General features: G+C 36.1%; 1 protein-coding gene across 1 annotated transcript; it reads left to right on the forward strand.

Moving 5' to 3' along the window:
* Positions 1–13,589: 13,589 nt before the first annotated feature.
* Positions 13,590–19,298, forward strand: LOC145796956 (phosphatidylinositol 3-kinase, nodule isoform-like). Its single transcript, XM_082882778.1, has 3 exons — positions 13,590–13,831; positions 15,371–15,518; positions 18,970–19,298. Exons 1-3 carry the CDS (start codon positions 13,776–13,778, stop codon positions 19,003–19,005), a joined length of 240 nt encoding a protein of 79 aa, XP_082738904.1. The 5' UTR covers positions 13,590–13,775; the 3' UTR covers positions 19,006–19,298.
* Positions 19,299–20,320: the final 1,022 nt, after the last annotated feature.

Consider the following 20,320-nt stretch of genomic DNA (forward strand, 5'->3'; position numbering starts at 1 on the left):
TGATGTTTTTGTGAATAGAATGTAAATAATCAGCTCTTAGAGAGAGATGGTGAGAGAGACGGCACCACCGTCGGAAAAAATAGAAAATTTTAATATTTTTATTAATTTTGTTACAGGTTTTACTTTTTGCGACGACATTATACTGTCGCAAAAAATAGAAATTTTATTATTTAAAATAGAAATTTTATTATTTTTTAATATTTTTTGCGACGGCATTACACTGTCGCAAAAAATAGAAAATTTTATATTTTTTATATTTTCTGCGACGGCACAACACCGTCGCAAAAAGAAGTGTTTTTTTTTAAAAAAAAGACTATTGGCGACGGTATTTTTTGTCGTCTCAAATAACATTTTTAGCAACGGTAAAATAGGGCCGTCGCAAAAAAGTCGAGAAATTTCAAACGTTATTAGCGACTGCACGGTGCCGTCGCAAAAAGGCAAAAATGCCGTCGCAAAACATTAGCGACGGCACTTACCGTCGCAAAAACTCTTTTGCAACCCCTGCAGTTGCGACCCCCCTCTTGCCGTCGCAAAAAGTCATTTTGCCGTCGCAAAAAGTATTAGCGACGGTATTTTACCGTCGCAAAAAGTCAATTTTTTTGTAGTGATTTTCAATTGGCTTGAATGTTACCCTCTTTTTTTATCGGCAAAAAATAATTTATTAATAGGAAAAACGAGTAGAACAAACAATCTGGAGAGAGATGTATCATAACTTAACAAACACATTTCACCTAGATTAGCACGTGTTAACCAGTCCAATAATATGCAAACCAGGACCGGAATAAAAAGTGGTTGGCGAGACCCCAACTGAAACAAAATAGAACAAACACCAAAACCTAATCTAATAAGCAATTTCACAAATTTATTGACAAAAACTTGATGCCATTTAGCGAGTTGATGAAGTCCCGAATAGTGCAGTCTTTGAGATTTGATGCACATTTCCCAGATAGTTGTTCTAATTTGGATCAATTCAACTAGCTCACCCAAATAGGAATCTTTTGATTGAAAACCTTGTCATTCCTTGCTAGCCAAAGAGACCGAAGAATTGCAAGAGCTAGTGCTTCCCAAATTTTACTTGCTGCTTGCTTGAATTTGAAACCATACCACCAGAAAAGAAGTCCTGAATTGAGCTTGGGGAAACCCAACAAGAACCTACCATTTAATGCAATCAGACCAAGCTATTCAAGAAAAAGGAAGGACAAAGAAAAAAAAGATGGCTTCTTGTTTCAATTTCAATACCACAGAAGGTACAAAAATTGTTAATTGGAAGAATATTCTAGTGAACAAAAGATTTTCTACTCAATTTTTACCCTCAATTTTAGATTTTGTGTCAAAGTGATCCAATTGATAATGCCATTACGGTTTTTGGTCAAAAATAATCACCAAGTCGGTTGAGATTAATTCATTAAGTTGATTGAGTTTATAAATTTGTCCTTAAAAACATTACACGTTTCGTTCATGTGCGCATTTTTCTTAAAATGTTAACAATTGTAATCAATTGGACCAAATTGAGAGAAACTAAAAAGTTCATAGTCAAAATTAAGCCTATTAAAATTACAATATGATCAAGATGACATAAGGACTAAAGTATAAGGATTATCAATGTACTTTGCACATTTCAAAATTACAATTCAACAATAATATTAATAAAAAACATATATAATATAGGACAACATATACTATACAATAAGTGTAGGTGTCTTCCAGACTTAAACCTCACTTATGCTTTCTTTGAATCATGGATTTTGAAAGGGAAAATGAAACGGAGAAGAAAATTCACATTTTTTTTCTTTCATCTTCCCTTTCCGAATCCATGCCAAAATACATTTAGTGTCATCAATAATTTTTCTTTGAAGAATCATAGTAAACTAGGTTTTGAACTAAACTATTTGGATCGAAGGCAGCATCTCACACACACAACATTATTATTGAATAATAGTTCGCAAGTTAGTGTTTTAATGGTAATATGCACTATGATCTTGATTCACATATAAAAGTTTTAGATACTATCCGACGTTCCACGGTCGCAACCTCATGACTGTTCCCACTTAATAGAATCAACTAGGGGTACAATGACGAAATCTACCTCGTAGGAGAATATTTGCCTTAGATTCATTTAGCATAATATTGTTCCTAACCTATTACTCTTCAGCACTGTTACCTTAAGGATGAACATCATACATCTCTATTATAATGTCTCCTAACATATAAAATGTTGGAATTAAGTTAGGGTTTAAGGACCGTTTATAACTATTGAACCTCTTTCAAGGGATTCCTAATCGCAGAGGTTGGGTTTCTTCCTTAGATTACTTCCCTGGATGACTTCCTCAAGGCTTAAGCCCACTCCCTTGACAAATAAATATGGATCTAATATCCTTAGTCCAAAGGTGTATTTGCCTGTAATTTGACTTCTCAAATTATAATAATTGTGAGATTCTTACTCCCTTGACAAATAAATATGGACCTAATGCCCCTAGTCGAATACACCTCTAATTTGACTTTTGAGGTTATAATAATTGTGAGCATCTCATAATTAGGCCTTTATTTGTTATGAAATATCGCTTCAAAATGCTCTATTGGTGCCATTGCATCTGCAAAATTTTGATCACAAACTACAAAATAAAAATTTCTATAATCTCACATTTTACATAATAAAATATATTAACACCAAATTTGTAACAACTAATAGTATGAAACGCATAATCAATTAAAAATTGTCCGTGCATTATAACATCCAATGGAACACATTTTATTTTCCAACAAAGCCAACAATTAAAATACATTAACACACACCCATAACATGCTATTACTCATGAGAATAAATCAATCTTGAAAAAAACATGAGGCCACCAAGATTTTTAAAACATTATCTTTAATCTATATTGTTTTTAAACCCTATTTTCACATTGTCAGAAAAACTTACCGGAAACAATATGTTATCCATAAGTTTTTATTTTCTATTTTTTTATTATATATATATATATATATATATATTTAAATGATGGAAACTAATAGAACATAGCTGTATTTAAAAATGAAAGGGAAGTGAAGTGATTGAGCTAAAATTATATACATGACATAACGATTTTAGAGTAGTCAACTATCTCCATAAGAATATAACAGTAACATATTATGATATTATAATATTTAATTATGAGATAACAACTCAATATAATATTTAATTATCGTAAAACAAATTTTAAAATAGAAATCCCTCATATCATACAAGGCTATCCAAGCTTGCATTACTCTTGACAATAACACATATAACTAGTTCATATATATCATTAATATATCAAATTTATGAGTTATACAAGTACGTACAAATCAAGCATGAGATGCTCACACTAATCCAACTTTCAGATTGGGCATTTAAACAAATGAAATAGACGTTATATATAGGGAAACTTACGTGTAAATTCTAATAAGTAGATTTATTGTCAAATAGGGTCTTTGATAATTAATAGTATTTTTCATCCAACACTATTAAAAAACGTCATTAATTATTAATTTTCCACGACAGTTTGAAGATTTTCTCACAAAAAAATGTCACTAATTATAAGTTTTAGCAATAGTTTAAAAAAATTCTCACAAAAAAGTTATTAATTTTCAACTTTTCAGCAGAAATTTGAAAAATTCATCACAGAAAAATGTCACTAATTGTAATTTTTAGCCACAATTTATAAAAATCGTGACAAAAAGTCACTAATTATCAATTTTTATTCGGACTTATTTTTAATAGGACTTGATGAAGTCCAACTATTAGGACCTATTAGTAGTTTACTCATATATATATATATATATATATATTAGCGATTGACACGCACAATGCATGTGCAAGTTAAATAAAATAAAATAACAAATTTAAGATATATTGGTTGTAACCTCAAGTGATAAGAGTCTTCCCTATCAAATTTGTAGTTATGAGTTTGAGTCTTAGCCTAGTCTTTTCTAGCTCTTTTATTTTATTTTTTTATTTTTAATAAATAACTGGACACTTGATATAAAGAGAGAAAAAATTTCAAGAAACCAATCTAAATGTTCACATATATAATTGTACAGATATATTTAAAAAAACAAAAAACAATGTTTCTTTTCCTTTTCCATCTTCATATAAAATAACAAGATTTTATCCTCCACATTTTCAATAATATTAAGCATATATAGACAATACACTTGTATCTAGATTCCATTGAAACCTATTGAGTTTTCGTTTTGGATGTGGATTGACTTTTTAACTTTTTAACTTTTGGATATTTTAGTCTTGGGCTAAAAAGTCTCGTATGGAATGAGTTTTTTTGGTTTTTTTTATTTTTGTGAGAGAAAAAATAAAATAATTATGATTTGGATGTAGCATTTTGTCTTATTAATTTTTTAATTTTTTTTATCTTTTTGTTACTATTTTAACCTAAGAAGAGGATGCCAAACATAGCCTAAATAAGTATACTTTCCAAGATGAACAAGACAAATAATTGTATTAGCTTAGTTAAACTCCTTTCAGTAAGTACGAAGCATACATAGGAATCCATCAAACTTCAGTTCTGTCAATTCATTAAATTTACCTTAAGTCCATAATGAATTATCATAAAGTTAATAATAATGTTTTGTACACGATGGTATCATCATGAAATTCACAAAGCTAAATAACTGAAATCACCAAATCATGGTGACATACATTTGACATGCCTCAAGAATAATGCATGCCTCAAGCAATGAATTTAACGAAATCTAATGCACAAAATATGTGAACTCCAAGCTTATGATGCCCATATTTGAAAACATTGATCCACTAACTATAATGCACTTTTAAACATTAATACGTAGTTAAAACACATTTAATTTAGTATATTTATTCTCATAATGATTACATAACATTCAATAGAAACATTTTAAAAAAACAATAACTTGTAACGTACAAGAACTAAACAATAATCATTTTAATTTAATATTTCAACAAGAAACAATTAGCACATCCATTCCAATAAAAATAACTAACAATATTTTGCAGAGCTCTGTTATTAATCACATTGTGTCTGTGGGCTAGCCTGGTATAAACCTTGAAGTGGTCTTGGGGAAACCCATTTCTTGGAATTGTTCACTTAGACCTGAGCAAAGGCCAGTCCATCAGGCTCAATCTATACTATCCAAAGTGGCCTAAGCCTTTAATCAGGGGATTTTTCTTGTTCAGTCTAACAATGTGAGGATATACATATACCTATGGCAACATACGAACTGAGGAGAAGAGTTGAAATCAAAGAAGGGAAGAAAGTAGCAGAAATGGGGGGTACAGTTCGGGACAAGGCCAGACCACCAGGGTGTGTTCGACAATTGCTCTGTTCATACATATTGTCTGGATCAAATTAAAACAGTAAAAGATCGATCCTAAAGGAGGTTAAGATAGTCATGGAAATGGGTCGAGTTCTTCAAATTGATTTCGAAAAGGAGGAAAATTGTGCAACTTAAGCAGCAAGATGATCATGGATACAAGAAGAAAGGGGTGCGGAGACCCAACTAGGGTTGTCTATTGGGACTGTTACACTGCATTTGGTTGAAAGATTTGAAAAGGGAAAGGAAAAGATGTGTGAAATTAGATAAAATGTAGGTATATTTTATTTACATTTGACTTTCTCTTTGTCTCTTCGTTTCCATATTTCTTCACAAATTTCCCAACCAAACACAGGTGTTAATAGGTGTTCTTTCTTGTTCTTTGATGGAGATTATCTCTTGGAATGATAGAGGTCTTGGAAGGCCGGATAAGAGAAGAAAGCTAAAAATTAACTCAAGGGAGAAACTAGTGGATATGGTATTATTATTACAAGAGACTTTGTTTCCCCCATCTTCAAACTTCATGGTGTTGGGAATCCGCGATTCTGCCCAAGACCTTCCAGAAATCGTACAAAGCAGAAAAATACACTCACACCCAAGAAGACACAATATTTAACATAGTTTGGCCTCAATGCCTACATCTACGAGAGAGCAACCCGTTATCACTATAATAATGGAGAGATTACAAAGAGATTATAATAAAGGAGGAGCTCACACATCTTCACTCACCCATTCACCTGTCCCCTCTCACACCGAGAGAGACGGTCTCTCTACCTCACATCTTTTACTCTCTCTTGGTTTGCTCTCTCACAGAACTCTCCCCTCAGGCTCTCCATTTATACACCAAGATGGAGGAAGCTAGAGAGCTTGGCTGGCATAGCACATGACCAGCTGTTCACTTACTTTTCGGTGGTCGTCCACCTTTGCGGCTTGTCGGTGGGCAGCCGCACTCCTTGACATGCTGCAGTTAACTTCACATGGAGAAGAGAATCACTTCTCATATGGGGTGATATCCAACAAATCACCCCCCAACCCATGTGAGGTGATTCACTGCCCACACTACTACTAATCTGGTCACTCCCAAAATCCAGCATAGTTTGCATCTCCTCACTGAGACGCTTGCACCCCCTGAAGCAAAAGATAACACACCAGAGATACAAGAGGGGGAGGGGATCCTACATCCTCAACTCAACTCACACCACTCTCTAATTTGGAGAGAGCCTCTGCTCCTATCTCCCACAGATCTCTTCCACGCTTCCTGTCTCGAATGTCTTTACCTGCTATGCTTGATCTTGTGTAACCAAGATATCCAGCACCCCTTGATTGGATGCCTTACACCCCTTACCTAGGATGCCCTTGACTGACATGCATCACCTCGCACGATCCGTCATTAGAACAACAGAAAACTCCTCGTTTGTCCCATCAACGTCCTCAGTTTTCTTTACTTAGAGCTTTTCCTCTGAACTATCAGCATTTGCCCTCCGCACATCTGAACAACCTCCTAGCGTTCCCATACGCTCGTTGTTTGTGCCTTTGCAATCCCTAATTTGTTGTTCAGTAGATTGATGGTTGATAGTAGCTCCAGCTGTCAAAGCATCGTCACCTAGATAATTTCTTGTATAGTGCTCGCACCATGGCTTCTGGTCTCGCTGCGTCGAGCTCGCCTAAGAGATCCGCATCAACTCTATCCTCCACTGCCATGGAACTAAAGAAACCACCATAAAAAGTTCAAAAAAAAAATAAAAAAGAAAAGACTTGCCACCCCTTAGCGTGCACTCTTGCGTTTTACCCGTCTCAATTTCTCTCTGGAAGTTTCTGTGAACTTTCAACAACCCGTTGTTGTACACTCTATCTACGCCTTCTCTGCACTGTACATATGCACCTAGCACAACACTCTTGTGTACCCATCTGTGCACTTGTACCTCTATGCTTGCACTCAGTATGCTTCTCTGCAACTATTGTTCTACTCGTCCACATACCACCAATACCCACTAATATACAGTAGCTCCAATTGCCACAACATTTCCCGAAGCATGTATTGGTTGCCAATCATCTGTCACGTCGATGAGTGGACTTTTGATTGAATCAAATCTTTCGATCAACTCCGCAAATAATCATCTTTACCATCCTCTGATTGCACCCTGACCAATTCTGATCTCCCTCAATCCATTACTTGATCAAGCCTGATCTCATCTGGTCTCTAATGATCTATCTTGATTTGTATCTGGTTGTCCAATCTGGTCAGAATCTACCCATTCTAACCTCTTTAGTGAATTTGCAACGTTCCATAATCTCCGGCAACCTCCCTTCGACTATTAAAGATGACAAACTACCGTGTCTTGACAATCTTCAAAAACCCATTCAGAATCTCACTATTCTAACCTCGTGGTTGCGTTCGGAATGGTCCGTTTAGCTAAGACCACCATTCACTGTACTATTGGGGCCTCACTGAAAAAACTTTCTCGAAAGCTGGGCCACACCATAGTTTTCAAAAAATTCTGGGCCAAATTGCAATTTTTAGAACTTTAGGAGAATATTACGCCGCCTTCTCCTCTAACGCTACGTGTCATCACTGACGTCACCACCACATCACGCCGATGTCACTATCTGGGACCCCTCATGGGTCGGATTCGGGTTGAATCTGAGAGACCCACCCGCCTGCTGATTTCACTCTTGCATCAGCACTATGTTAACGCCTCCAATCAAAAAATTAAACTCCATGCATTGCTTGGGTTTCGAACTCCTGACCATGGCCTTGCCGCTATGCGCCTTATCCACTGCACCACAACAGCTCTTGTAATAAGTGGTTCCCAACATAGTATATTTGAGCCATCTTAACATCTTCTTCTTCACCGCTCCTCCGTCAACTGGACTGAACTTTCCCGCGACATGCCAGTGAACTTCGTCGAAAATCCCGGCCGCGCAGTGGAACGCGTGACACCTTTTTTTGGGCTGGTTTTTCTGGTTCTAGATTCCACTCGTCAAGACACACCTCCTGGTATGCTCAAAATGCGATTTCGAACAACTTTATTTTTGGCCATTTCGAAAAAACACACTGTTTTTAACCATCTGATACCAATTGTTAGGAATCCGCGATCCCGCCCTAGACCTTCTAGTAATCATACCAAGTAGAAAAATACACTCACACCCAATGAGACACAATATTTAACGTAGTTCAGCCTAAATGCCTACATTCACGGGAGACTAATCGATTATCACTATAACAATGGAGAGATTACAATAGAGAAGGAGCTCACACTATCCTCACTCAACCACTCACCTGTCTCCCTCTCACACTGAGAGAGACGGTCTCTCTGCCTCATATCTCTCACTCTCTTTTGGTTTGCTCTCTCACAGAACTCTCCCCTCAGCCTCTCCATTTATGCACCAAGATGGAGGATGCTAGAGAGCTTGGTTGGCATAGCACACGGCCAGCTGTTCACTCATCTTTCGGTGGCCGTCCACCTTTGCGGCTTGTCGGTTGGCAGCCGCACTCCTTGACATGTTGCAGCTAACTTCACATGGAGAAAAGAATCACCTCTCACATGGAGTGATATCCAACACATGGTGCATTCAATTTAGCCAGATTCTGAGTTTCACTTTATAGCTGTGGATGCTATAGAAAGATCAGGTGGATTGCTCTATGTTTGGAATGATAACAAGTTTCAGCTCTTTGATTGCTGCTTTAATAGAAATTTCGTTCTTCTGGTAGGTATTTTTGATCAATCCTTTCCCTGTATTATTGTAAACGTCAGCGCCCTGAATCACGTGGGGAAGAGAAAGAAGATTTGGGAATACTTGGTTAATTTAAAGCTGAATTTCCCATTACCTATGGTGTTTGGGGCAGACTTTAATGAAATCAGGGTGATTGTGAAAAAAATGGTGTACAAGTCAAACTATAGGAATGAGGGATTTTAATTCTTTATTGAAAGGTTAGAAGTGACGGATTTACCAATGCTGGGTAGGCAATTTACTTGGTGTAGGTTAATTAAAGGTGGGCAATGGAGTCAAATTGATAGGTTTCTACTTGATTCAGTGTGGGTTGAAAAGTTTAATTTAAAATGTTGGGGCTTGCCTAAATTTTTATCTGATCACTGCCCATTACTTTCGATGGAAAATGAAAAGGATTGGGGTCCAAGACCATTTAGATTCATCAATGCATGGTGCCTTTATTCAAATTTTCAAAAAGCTTCAAGGAATCTTTTGAAGTCAAAATCAAGAAATAGGTTCGGCTGCATATGTCATTTTCAAAAAGGTTCAAGGTTTAAAAGCAGTTCACAAAAAGTGGATTGGAATTTGCATTCTTTGGATTTAGAAGGTGAAACAAGGGAGTTGCCTAAATCTAAATCAAGAACAAGGAATCTTTTTCTAGGAGAGAAACTATTATTCATTAAAAGAGCTGAGTGTTTATGGTTGCAAAAGTCCAGATTGGATTGGAATTTAAAGGGTGGCCGAATACTCGTTATTTTCATTTTCATGCTTTATGTAGACAAAGAATCGGCTTGCTCAACTCTATCACAATCAATGGAAATGTTCTTGAAGATCCTTGGTTGGTAAAAGAAGGGGTGGCTAGCCATTTCAGAACTCTACTTTTTGAAACTTGGAAGTGCAAACCAAAGTTAGGTGGTTGTGTAGAAAAGGTGTTAAACTTTGTGGACTCATTTTCCCTAGAAGTTCCTTTTTCAGAGGAGGAAGTTTGGACAGTTGTCAAGGATTGTGATAGGAATAATGCTCCAGACCTGGATGGTTTAAACTTCATGTTCGTTAAGAAGTGTTGGAAAATTTTAAATGGTGAAGTGATGGTTTTCTTTTAGCAATGTTTTGACAATGACAGGCTTGACATTGGTTTAAACTCTACTTTTATTGCTCTTATCCCTAAGTTGGACAATTTGGTGGGGTTGGGGGATTATTGACCTATAAGTCTTGTTGGAAGTATATACAAACTTCTTGTAATAGTATTATCTTATAGATTGGAAAAAGTGCTAAGTTGGTATGATCAACGTGGCACAATTGGCTTTCATTGGTGGGAGAAATATTACAGATAGAGTGTTGGTAGCTAGTAAGGGTATTGATTGGTGGAAGAAGGGTAAAAGGAAGGGCTTGACATTGAAACTTGATAGTATTAATTAGAATTTTCCATTTCAAATGTTGTATTTGTTGGGATTTAGCCCTAAATGGATAGGTTGGATCAAGGAATGTATGTTTACGACCTTGTGAATGGTTCCCCTGTGCAGGAATTTCAAATGGAAAAAAGTTTGAGACAAGGTAGCCCTCTCTCGCCTTTTTTATTTGTTGTTGTTGTTGAAGCTCTTATTGTTCTTTATAGAAGAACAAGAAGTTGCAGATTGATTAAAGGATGCAATTTTGGTGTAGATGAGCCTAATTTTAATTTGCTACAATTTGCAGATGAAACTATGATTTTCTACGAAGAAAATGTTCAGGAAATCACTATTATTAAAAGGATTCTTTGGTGCATTGAAGTTCTTTCTGGTTTGAAGATTAACTTTCACAAAAGTTTCATGTGTGGAGTAGGGGTTTTGACTAAATTTTTATCTGAATGTTCAGCTATTTTTAAATGTAATATTTAATCTCTACCAATGATGTATCTAGGGTTTGCCATTATATAGCAATCCCGGTTTTTCCCTGTCATTTATTGTTTTCCGGACTCGGGTTCCGTAGTTGTATGTGGTTGTTTATATCTTTTTTTCATCCTTTAATTCCTTGTATTTGAGTTTTGTGTTGGGTGAGTCTGGAACAGGTTGGTTGTGAGTTGAAATAAATGGTTGCTGCCCAGGATTTGGCTTCTTCGCTTGAGCGAGGCTTTTTGCGCTCGAGTGAGCCCTGGGTATTTGCTTCTTCACTCGAGCGAGGATTCTTGCACTCGAGCGAGCTTTGTGTGGTGTGTCTCTTCGCTCGAGCGAGAACTTTTGAGCTTGAGCGTGTGTCTGCGCCTAGATCAGAGCTGAAGGTTGGCATTCTTTGCTCGAGCAAGGCTTGTTGCGCTTGAGCAAGCCCTGTGTTATGTGTTCCTTCGCTCAAGCGAGAACTCTTGCGCTCGAGCGTGCTTCTGCGTTGCAGACCTAGAGCTTTGCATTGTTCGCTCGAGCGACGCTTCTTGCGCTCGAGCGAGGTTCTTTTGTGTCTGGTCGCTCAAGCGACCACTCCTTCGCTCGAGCGAGCCCTGTATATATTTGTTCGCAGCAGCGTGATTCTACATCACTTTTTCATCCACATTTCTCTCCAAACCCTAAATCCGGTTGCCTCTCTCTCTAAACTCTCTCTCTCTCTCTACAAATTCACCTTGTTTTGGAGGTTCTCTACCTTAGTCCCTTTGCAAAAAGGTTAGAGCTTGGCGTGGGCTAGCTATTGATCCGTAAAAATGTGGATTTGGAGCATCTTGAGTTCTCTCTTCTTTTCCTTTGAGCTTCACGTTTTGAGGTAGGGATAATATACTATTTCTTATGAGCTTTAACATAAATTTTAGTCATTTTGTATAAATGGTGAGATTTGGGAAGTTTGGGTGAACTAGGGTTTTGAATTTGAGCTTGTGAAAGAGGGGTTTCTTGTTTTGAGCTATACATGTGTATATGAAGTCTTAAAAATGGGGGTTATTATATATAAAGGGTGAAATTTGGCCTTGGTTGCAATTTTTGAGAAAGGGGGAAAATGCCCTAATTTGCATTATGTAAATTATTTGTGTTATTGATGAAATCAATGTAAAAATATGAAATTGGCTTGGAAATTATGGAATTGGGGAGGATTGTGATTAAATGGTGTAGTTGGATTGATATATCACTTATGTTTGATAAATTTATTTATCTGTTTAGAAATATTTGTCTTGGGCTATCGGTGGGGGATAGTTTTGATTGTTGTAGAAACTGCATGATGATTAGGTAAATTGAAACTAATCAGTTGGAATGTGTCATTGAATATGACGGGTGAATATCAACATTGAATATGTGAATTGTTGGGTCATTGTATATGACTATTCGTTTAAATACATTGTATATGTATATTGTGTGGGAGAAGATAGCAGATGTACTCCATTGTGTGGAAGGAGATAGGAGATGGACTCCATTGATAACTAAGTTGGCCGGAGTGTCCACGGTGAAAGTCCCGAAATCTTATTTATGGGTGCCGGTTCCTTCGGACGTAGTTCCGTCAAATGGCATGTGAATGGAAGTGTTGAATGATGTTTGTTATTGAAGTGTTGTTATATGAGTTGTAGTCTCATTTTAAACTGTTTGGATAATATTGGACTATGTCAATGAATTGATTTGGATAAATAATGGGAAGTGGATTGAATATGATGAAAATGTTGATTGGTTATGGAAATAGTATAAGTTGGTTTACGAATGTTAAATATTTAACGAATGCTAATATTTTATTTAATTCTCATATATCGTTTAGCATATCTCTACTGGGTTGTGGTTTACCCTTCATGGGGCACCATTTTTCAAGTACAGGTGACATGCCGCCTCTAAGGTCATAGCTTGGGAGGTCTTGGGGCTGAAGTCACTACAACAAAATGCACCTTTGGCAACCAAAATTGACGACTAAAAAAAATTTAGTCGCCAAAAGTTATAGAATTGGCGACTAACATTTTTTTTAGTCGCCAAAAGTAAAATATTTAGCTACTAATTATTTTTGGTCGGGGTATATTCATTATTGGCGACTAAAAAAAAATTTAGTCGCTAAAAATGCAAGAATTGGTGACAAAAAAAAAAATTAGTCGCTGTATATTGACTCTTGGCTACTAAAATATTTAGTCGCCGAATGGAAAATAAAAAAATTATTTTTTCTCTTTGGCAACTAAAGTTTTAGTCACCAAAAACTTACTTTCAGCGACAAAAAAAAATTTAGTTGCCGTATATTGATTTTTGGCTACTAAAATATTTAGTTGCCGAATGGAAAATAAAAAAATTATTTTTTCTCTTTGGCAACTAAAATTTTAGTCGCTAAAAACTTACTTTCAGCGACAAAAAATTATTTTTGTCACTGTATATTGATTTATTGCTACTAAAATTATTTAGTGGTCGAATAGAAATCAAAAAATATATTTTATGTTTGGCGACAAAAAATTTGATTTAGTCGCCATTAATTAATGTTTTGGCTACTAAACAAAAATTATTTTTGTCACTGTATATTGATTTATTGCTACTAAAAAATATTTAGTCGCCGTTAATTAATGTTTTGGCTACTGAACAAAAATTTAGTCGTTGTTCGTTATTTTCTTTTATTTATTTTTCCCTTTTTCCTTATATCTTCCCTAGCCCTTCACAGACTGATTGTTTCTTGCTCTCTCTCTCTCTCTCTCTCGATCTTGCGTTCCGGCGATTGACCTCGGTGCCACCAGGGCCGACCTTCAAGCGGAGCTGGATCGAGCCTGCAAAGATTGGGGTGCGTTTCACGTGACGAACCATGGTGTTTCGATCCAATTGCTGAACGAGATGAGGATAGTCGGTGTATTGTTCTTCGAGGAGTGTCCAATGGCTGAAAAGATCAGGTACTCTTGCGATTCCACTCCGTTTGCTTCTGAAGGCTATGGAAGCCGTATGTTGGTTTCATCCAATGATACAGTGTTGGAATAGACAGATTACTTCGATCATCATACCTCGCCTCTTTCTCGCCGGAATCCCTATCGCTGGCCTCACTTTCCTCCTAATTATAGGCCTGTTCTCGGCCTCTTGCCCTAGATTTTCTTGTTCATGTTAGTTAATTTGCTTTCACTGTTGTGTTTGGTTGCTGAGAAAATGAACAAAGGAAAAGAAAATTCCAAATCCAATGTGATTTTTTTGTTCTTTTTCCCCCAATAGGCATTCTGTAAAAGCTAAAAAATAATTAGTATAATTACAATTAAAATCGATGCAAAATCACTTCCAAGTTCTTACTCAAAATACTTGTATGAAGAGATGTCTACTAAAGGCAAATTTGTTCAAATCATATTTCCCAGAAACTTGTTTTGAAATAAATTTTCAATGAAGGGCATGCTTTTTGTAAATCACCAAATATTAATTCACCCCCTTATCACTACTAGGCGCTGCTGGTGGAAGGAATGTGAGTGCTCGTAAGGAAAATGGCTGCTGGTGGGGGGAGACATTGTTCTCTGCATTGAGCAGAGCAAGTGGTTGGTTAGTTTGATTGAATTGGTCACTACTATACGTCTTGAATATTTCTAACCGTAAATTTTCATCTATTAATGTATTGGTTAGTGGTTTGGTATGGTTGGAAGAATTGGGCATTTGATAGAATTGATTACCCAAATTTGGAGTAGAACTGGGTAAGTAGGTCAGAAGTGCTGTTAGGATTAAGAACACTAGCAGATCTCATGTTGCTTTCAAGGTATTGATTTTGATTCTTAATTTGGTGTACTCATTTTGTTTATAGATTGTCTATCCATATTGCATGTGCATAGCTTTTGAATGTTGCATAAATTTCATTCGTATAACCGTCTAAAATCCAGTCATCAGAAACTAAAAAACAAATCTTTTCTTTAGCTTTATTGGATAAAATTAAGTGTGAAACTAAATCTTTTATTTTCTTTAGCTACTGAATGACTGATGTGAAAGCACTTGAGAGTTGAGCCCAACAGGTATCAAGTTTGTAAGACATGTTATTTGAAAAATCAAATGTTTTGGGATGGGGTTTGTAAGGAATGTAAAATGTATGATTTTAATTCCTGTGGTTAAAATCATACTGTTTTTGTGCAAAAGTAGATGTTTGCTGTCAAAAAACTATAATTAAATAATGATGATATATATGTCATTGTAGAGATTTTCAGACACCATGTCATGAATCCTCCGTATCGGAAACTATTTATTAGAAAAAAGGATACTACCATGCATACTTGTCATTTGTCACAAATTACAGGCTTGAGGCATTATTTTGCAGAATTTCCTCACCAAAAATATGGCTCAACTTCTCAAGTTGTACCTAAATCTTCTCTCTTCCTCTTCTTCACATCCTTTGCCTCATGATTTAAATCTGAACTAATAAATTTATGTTAGCAAAGGTTATGTTAAGATATCTCTTCCTTGTCTATCAGGTCAATACAGAGAATATTAAAATACCCCGAAACAAGGATTTTAAGTGGTGATGAAAGGCTGGTCTTGTGGAAATTTCGTTTTTCATTGATGTCAGAGAAGAGGGCTCTCACAAAGTTTCTCCGTTGTGTCGAATGGAGTGATGTTCAGGTTAGTATGTTATTTTTCTTTTCTTGTTTCTTTTTCTTTATTGTCATATTATATTATTCCTTTCCATGGGCCAAACTATAAGAGCATTGCACAATTCTTCCCCCCAGCTTGTGCAGTTGGAATCTCTTGTTACTAATTAAATTTCATGTGATGTGACTGTTGTGTAAATGCCAATTCTTAATTAAATTTCATGTGATGTGACTGTTGTGTAGCATTGCTCTCATATTTTTGTCGTGTAAATGCCAATTCTTAATTCACCTCACAACCAACACTACAATAAATTAAGGTTTTAGAGGAGGGGAAAAAACATCAAGGACGAAAATGACATTTTTTTTGTCATTATTGTATTGTTAGTGATCAAATTGAAAATTTAATATTAAATGGAACATCCGTTTGAAATCAAAGTTTTCGTTTGAACTTGTGACAACGAAAATGACAAATAGGACTTGTGACAACTGACGGAACGCAATTCGGACCCGTAGGTTGTGAGTTAGGGCCGAATACGCCGTAAACTTAGTCAAAAAAAGGGCGTTTCGGGTGCGAAAATTCAAAACAGCACCCGAACCACCGTGTGCTTGTTTGAACTTTTGGCTTCATTCTTCATTTTTGGTCATATTCTTGGCATTGTGTTTAATCCTTGGATTTCTATGACCCTTACAGTTTTCACAGCTGTGTGAACATAAAATAGATAGCAATAAATTACTTCAGCAATGGAGATGGAATTGAATTAGGGTATTTTTTTCATGATCAAAGTATTAATCTCTTGATGGTAACCCAATCTTACAATATTGCATATTTGTAACTCATGAAAGCCATGTCTACTACCAGGGATTGGCCAAATGAATAAGGTACTCCCTTACTAGGTATGATGTCTGGGTTCGAGTCTTGCTTTCCATGTGACAAAGCTTCTCCCTCCCCTATTCCCCTCCAACCTATTGTAGAAACACCCAAAAAAAAAAGAAAAAAAAGAAGTCAAAGTCGTGACATATATTGGTTTAGGAATGGTAGATAGTTTTGAATCTAATATTGTTGGCCTTGTTTAGCTGAGCTGATCTAGTTTAGTACAAATTAGTTTGGGTCTATGACATAGCTATTGGATTAACAAAGCTTTTGGAACACAATAAGTTTCAAGACATGAAAATTGTGCAGGAGTATGTGTGTGGCCATATCAAAACTACTAGCAAGTATTAAATATTATCGATTAAGTTGATATGTTGTCACTCGCTATGACTATTTATCTACAAAACCAACCTGCTTAGATTTAACCAGTCTCATCACCACTTTCCAGAAAATAAAATGCATAGAGCATACTGGGTGAGGAAACCTCAATCAACTGCCTCATGACCAGTAATCAGATTTTTATGCTCTAAGATTCACTTATTTATTTACTAAATTGTTCATTAGAGATCAAGTTTAGTCTCCTTCAACATATAAAATCCACCACATCATCGAGTCTTTCATCACTTTTATACTCACAATTGTCTCATGCTAGTTTCATTCAACATGTCTTCGATCACATAAAAATGTATCCAACACTCCTTTCCTGCTTAAAATATATCCATTGGTTTTCCAAAGATCCAGTTATATGAATTTTTACTAACTCAAAAAAGAAGGGGAAAATACGCCCAAAACTTAGTCGAAAAAGGGCGTTTCAGGAGCGAAACTTCAAAACAGCCCCCGAACCGCCCCCGAACCGCCGTCTGGCCAACATGAACAGCTTCCCCATGCCAAAAATGACTTGTGACAATTGACGGAATGATATTCGGACCCGTAGGTTGGGATTTAGAGCCGAATACGGCCAAAACATAGTCGAAAAATGGCGTTTCGGGGGCGAAAATTCAAAACAGCCCCTGAACCGCCGTGTGGCCAACACGGGCAGCTTCCCCATGCCAAATAGAACGTGTGACAACTGACGGAATGTTATTCGGACCCATAGGTTGGGATTTAGAGCCGAATACGCCCAAAACTTAGTTGAACAAGGGCGTTTCGGGGGTGAAAATTCAAAACAGCCCTGGAACCGCTGTGTGGGCAACACGAACAGCTTCCCCATGGAAAATATGACTTGTGACAACTGACGGAATGTTATTCGGACCCGTAGGTTGGGATTTAGAGCCGAATACGTCCAAAACTTAGTCAAAAAAGGGCGTTTCGGGGGCGAAAAATCAAAACAGCCCCCGAACCGCCGTGTGGCTCACACGGGCAACTTCCCCATGCCAAATATGACTTGTGACAACTGACAGGAAGTTATTCGGACTCGTAGATTGGGATTTAGAGCCGAATACGCCCAAAACTTAGTCGAAAAACAGCGTTTTGGGGGCAAAAATTCAAAACAGTCCTTGAACCGCCGTGTGGCCAAAACGAACAGCTTCCCCATGCCAAATATGATTTGTGACAACTGACGGAATGTTGTTCGGACTCGTAGGTTGGGATTTAGAGCCGAATACGCTCAAAACTTAGTCAAAAAATGGCGTTTCGGGGGCGAAAATTCAAAACAGCCCTTGAACCGCCGTGTAGCCAACACGAACAGCTTCCCCATGCCAAATATGACTTGTGATAACTGACAGAATGTTATTCGGACCCGTAAGTTGGGATTTAGAGCCGAATACACCCAAAACTTAGTCGAAAAAGGGCTTTTCGTGGGCGAAACTTCAAAACAGCCCCCGAACCTCCGTCTGACTCTCACGGGTAGCTTTCCCATTACAAATACAACTTGTGACAACTGACGGAATGTATTGGAGATGCATAGTAATGGAAAATTATGGGAAAAATATTCAGAAACCAATATGAACTCAGGTTATGCCTTGTTTTAAACTTGCTAATTTTTTTAACGTACACACGTGTGTTATATTATAGTTAAGCTTTCATACAAGTATGAAACATGCTCATGGTGTTTCTGAGGCCATGTGCGTCATGAGAAATCAAGTATCCTTTCTTTGATGAACCATTTATAGGTGTCTCAGCATATATTTCTACATATTTCTTTTTATGATTGAAATTTATTTTTGTTATTATTTTTATCACATGTTCTAATATCCTTTCTGAAATGACACTGACATACATTAAGAAGCAGCGATGGTTTTATGTCCAATCTAATGATTCAAGTGCCTTTTGCAAACAAATAATGAGGAAGTTGGTAAAAAGAATACAATCTATTCATATTGGGCTTTGATATTGGTTTAGCCACAAAATTTAGATACATGTTGTATACAAATAGAAGATTGTTACATTAGCTTTATGTTACTAATGAAAGATTTAGTAATGATTGTTCTGCATTTAACAATGTTCCTTATAACAAAAGACTTTAGAAAGACTGTACAATGACTGATAATTGATTCATCATGGAAGGTTGCTTCTCACTTATTTTTATTTGTCACTTGTTGCCAAATTCATTCATGAAGTTGGGCATTTTTGGGTCCAATTCTAATGTTTTTTTTTTTTTTGTTTTTTGTAGATGACCTTGTTGCGTGGACTTCCAGAGATATTTTAGTGTATGGAGAAGAAATTGTACTTTTGTATAGAAGTAATATAATACTTTTGTCGTCTCCGACTTTTGTGCAGTTAACTATTACTGATACAGAAAACTTTTGGCAGTGAACAAATAATTATTGGCATGGTAGGTAGATCACCTTTTGTCGCCGTACAGATATATGATTTTTTGTCGTTGTACATAAATGTACTTTTGGCTTGGTACATACATCACCTTTTGTCGTGGTACAGATTACGATGGTAATTTGTACCATGCCAAATGGTCATTTCACATGGTATAGTAAATGTAATTTTTGTATATGGAGGGCTTTATTTTTTATATGATTCTATATGTTGTATGGAATTATTATTTTAGTATGGACAATAGTTGGTTTGTATGTACTTGGACAGTTAAAGTAATTTATTTTTTGTATACGGATGCAGATTGTGGAATGATTGATAGTTTATGTATCATTTTATTTATATACGTATTACAGGTTGCATGGAATACAGACAAGTTATGAACACATTATAATATTTGCAATAAAACATAATATCATGTTTTTGCCGGCTAAACGTTTTGTAGCCAAAAAGAAAAAAAAAAGGAAAAAAAAAAAAACAAACATTTGGCTACTAAAAGTTTAGTAGCCAAAAGAAAATCAAACATTTTGCTACTAAATTTTTTGTAGGCAAAAGAAAAAAAAATCATTTGGCTACTAAATGTTTTGTAGCCAAAAGAAAATCAAACCTTTGGTTACTAAAAGTTTTGTAGTTAAAAGAAAATCAAACATTTAACGACTAAAATATTTCGTAGCTAAAAGCAAAGAATAAAAATACTTTTGGCGATTAAAAATTTAGTAGCAAAAAATGTGGGAGTTTAGGTGACTAAATTTTTAGTAGCCAAAAATGTGGAAGTTTGGACGACTAAATTTTTAGTAGCCAAAAGAAATAGTATTTGTTAACTAAAATTTTAGTAGCCAAAAAAGATTGACTTTAGGCGATTAAAATTTTAGTAGCCAAAGCACTAGTATTTGCTTTAGGCGATTAAAAAATTTAGTAGCTAAAAATTTTTCTGTGACTAAATCAGTGGCTTTTGGCAACAAAAAAATTGGTCGGCAAAATTGTATTATTTAATTAATTTTCCAACCTATTGGCGACTAAATATTTAGTCGGCAAATGAATACATTTGGCAACTAAATTAAGTTTAGTCGCGAATTAGCTTTCCCGACTACTCTTTGGCTACTAATTTTCCGACCAAAAAATTAGTCGCTAAAGGCTATAGGCGACTAAAAAATGACTTTTAGCGATTAAAAATTTAGTCGCCAAAAGTGAAAATT

This window comes from Camellia sinensis, chromosome 8 (assembly GCF_055761805.1).
Source record: "Camellia sinensis isolate YWXY chromosome 8, ASM5576180v1, whole genome shotgun sequence".
NCBI classification, from domain to species: Eukaryota; Viridiplantae; Streptophyta; class Magnoliopsida; order Ericales; family Theaceae; genus Camellia; species Camellia sinensis.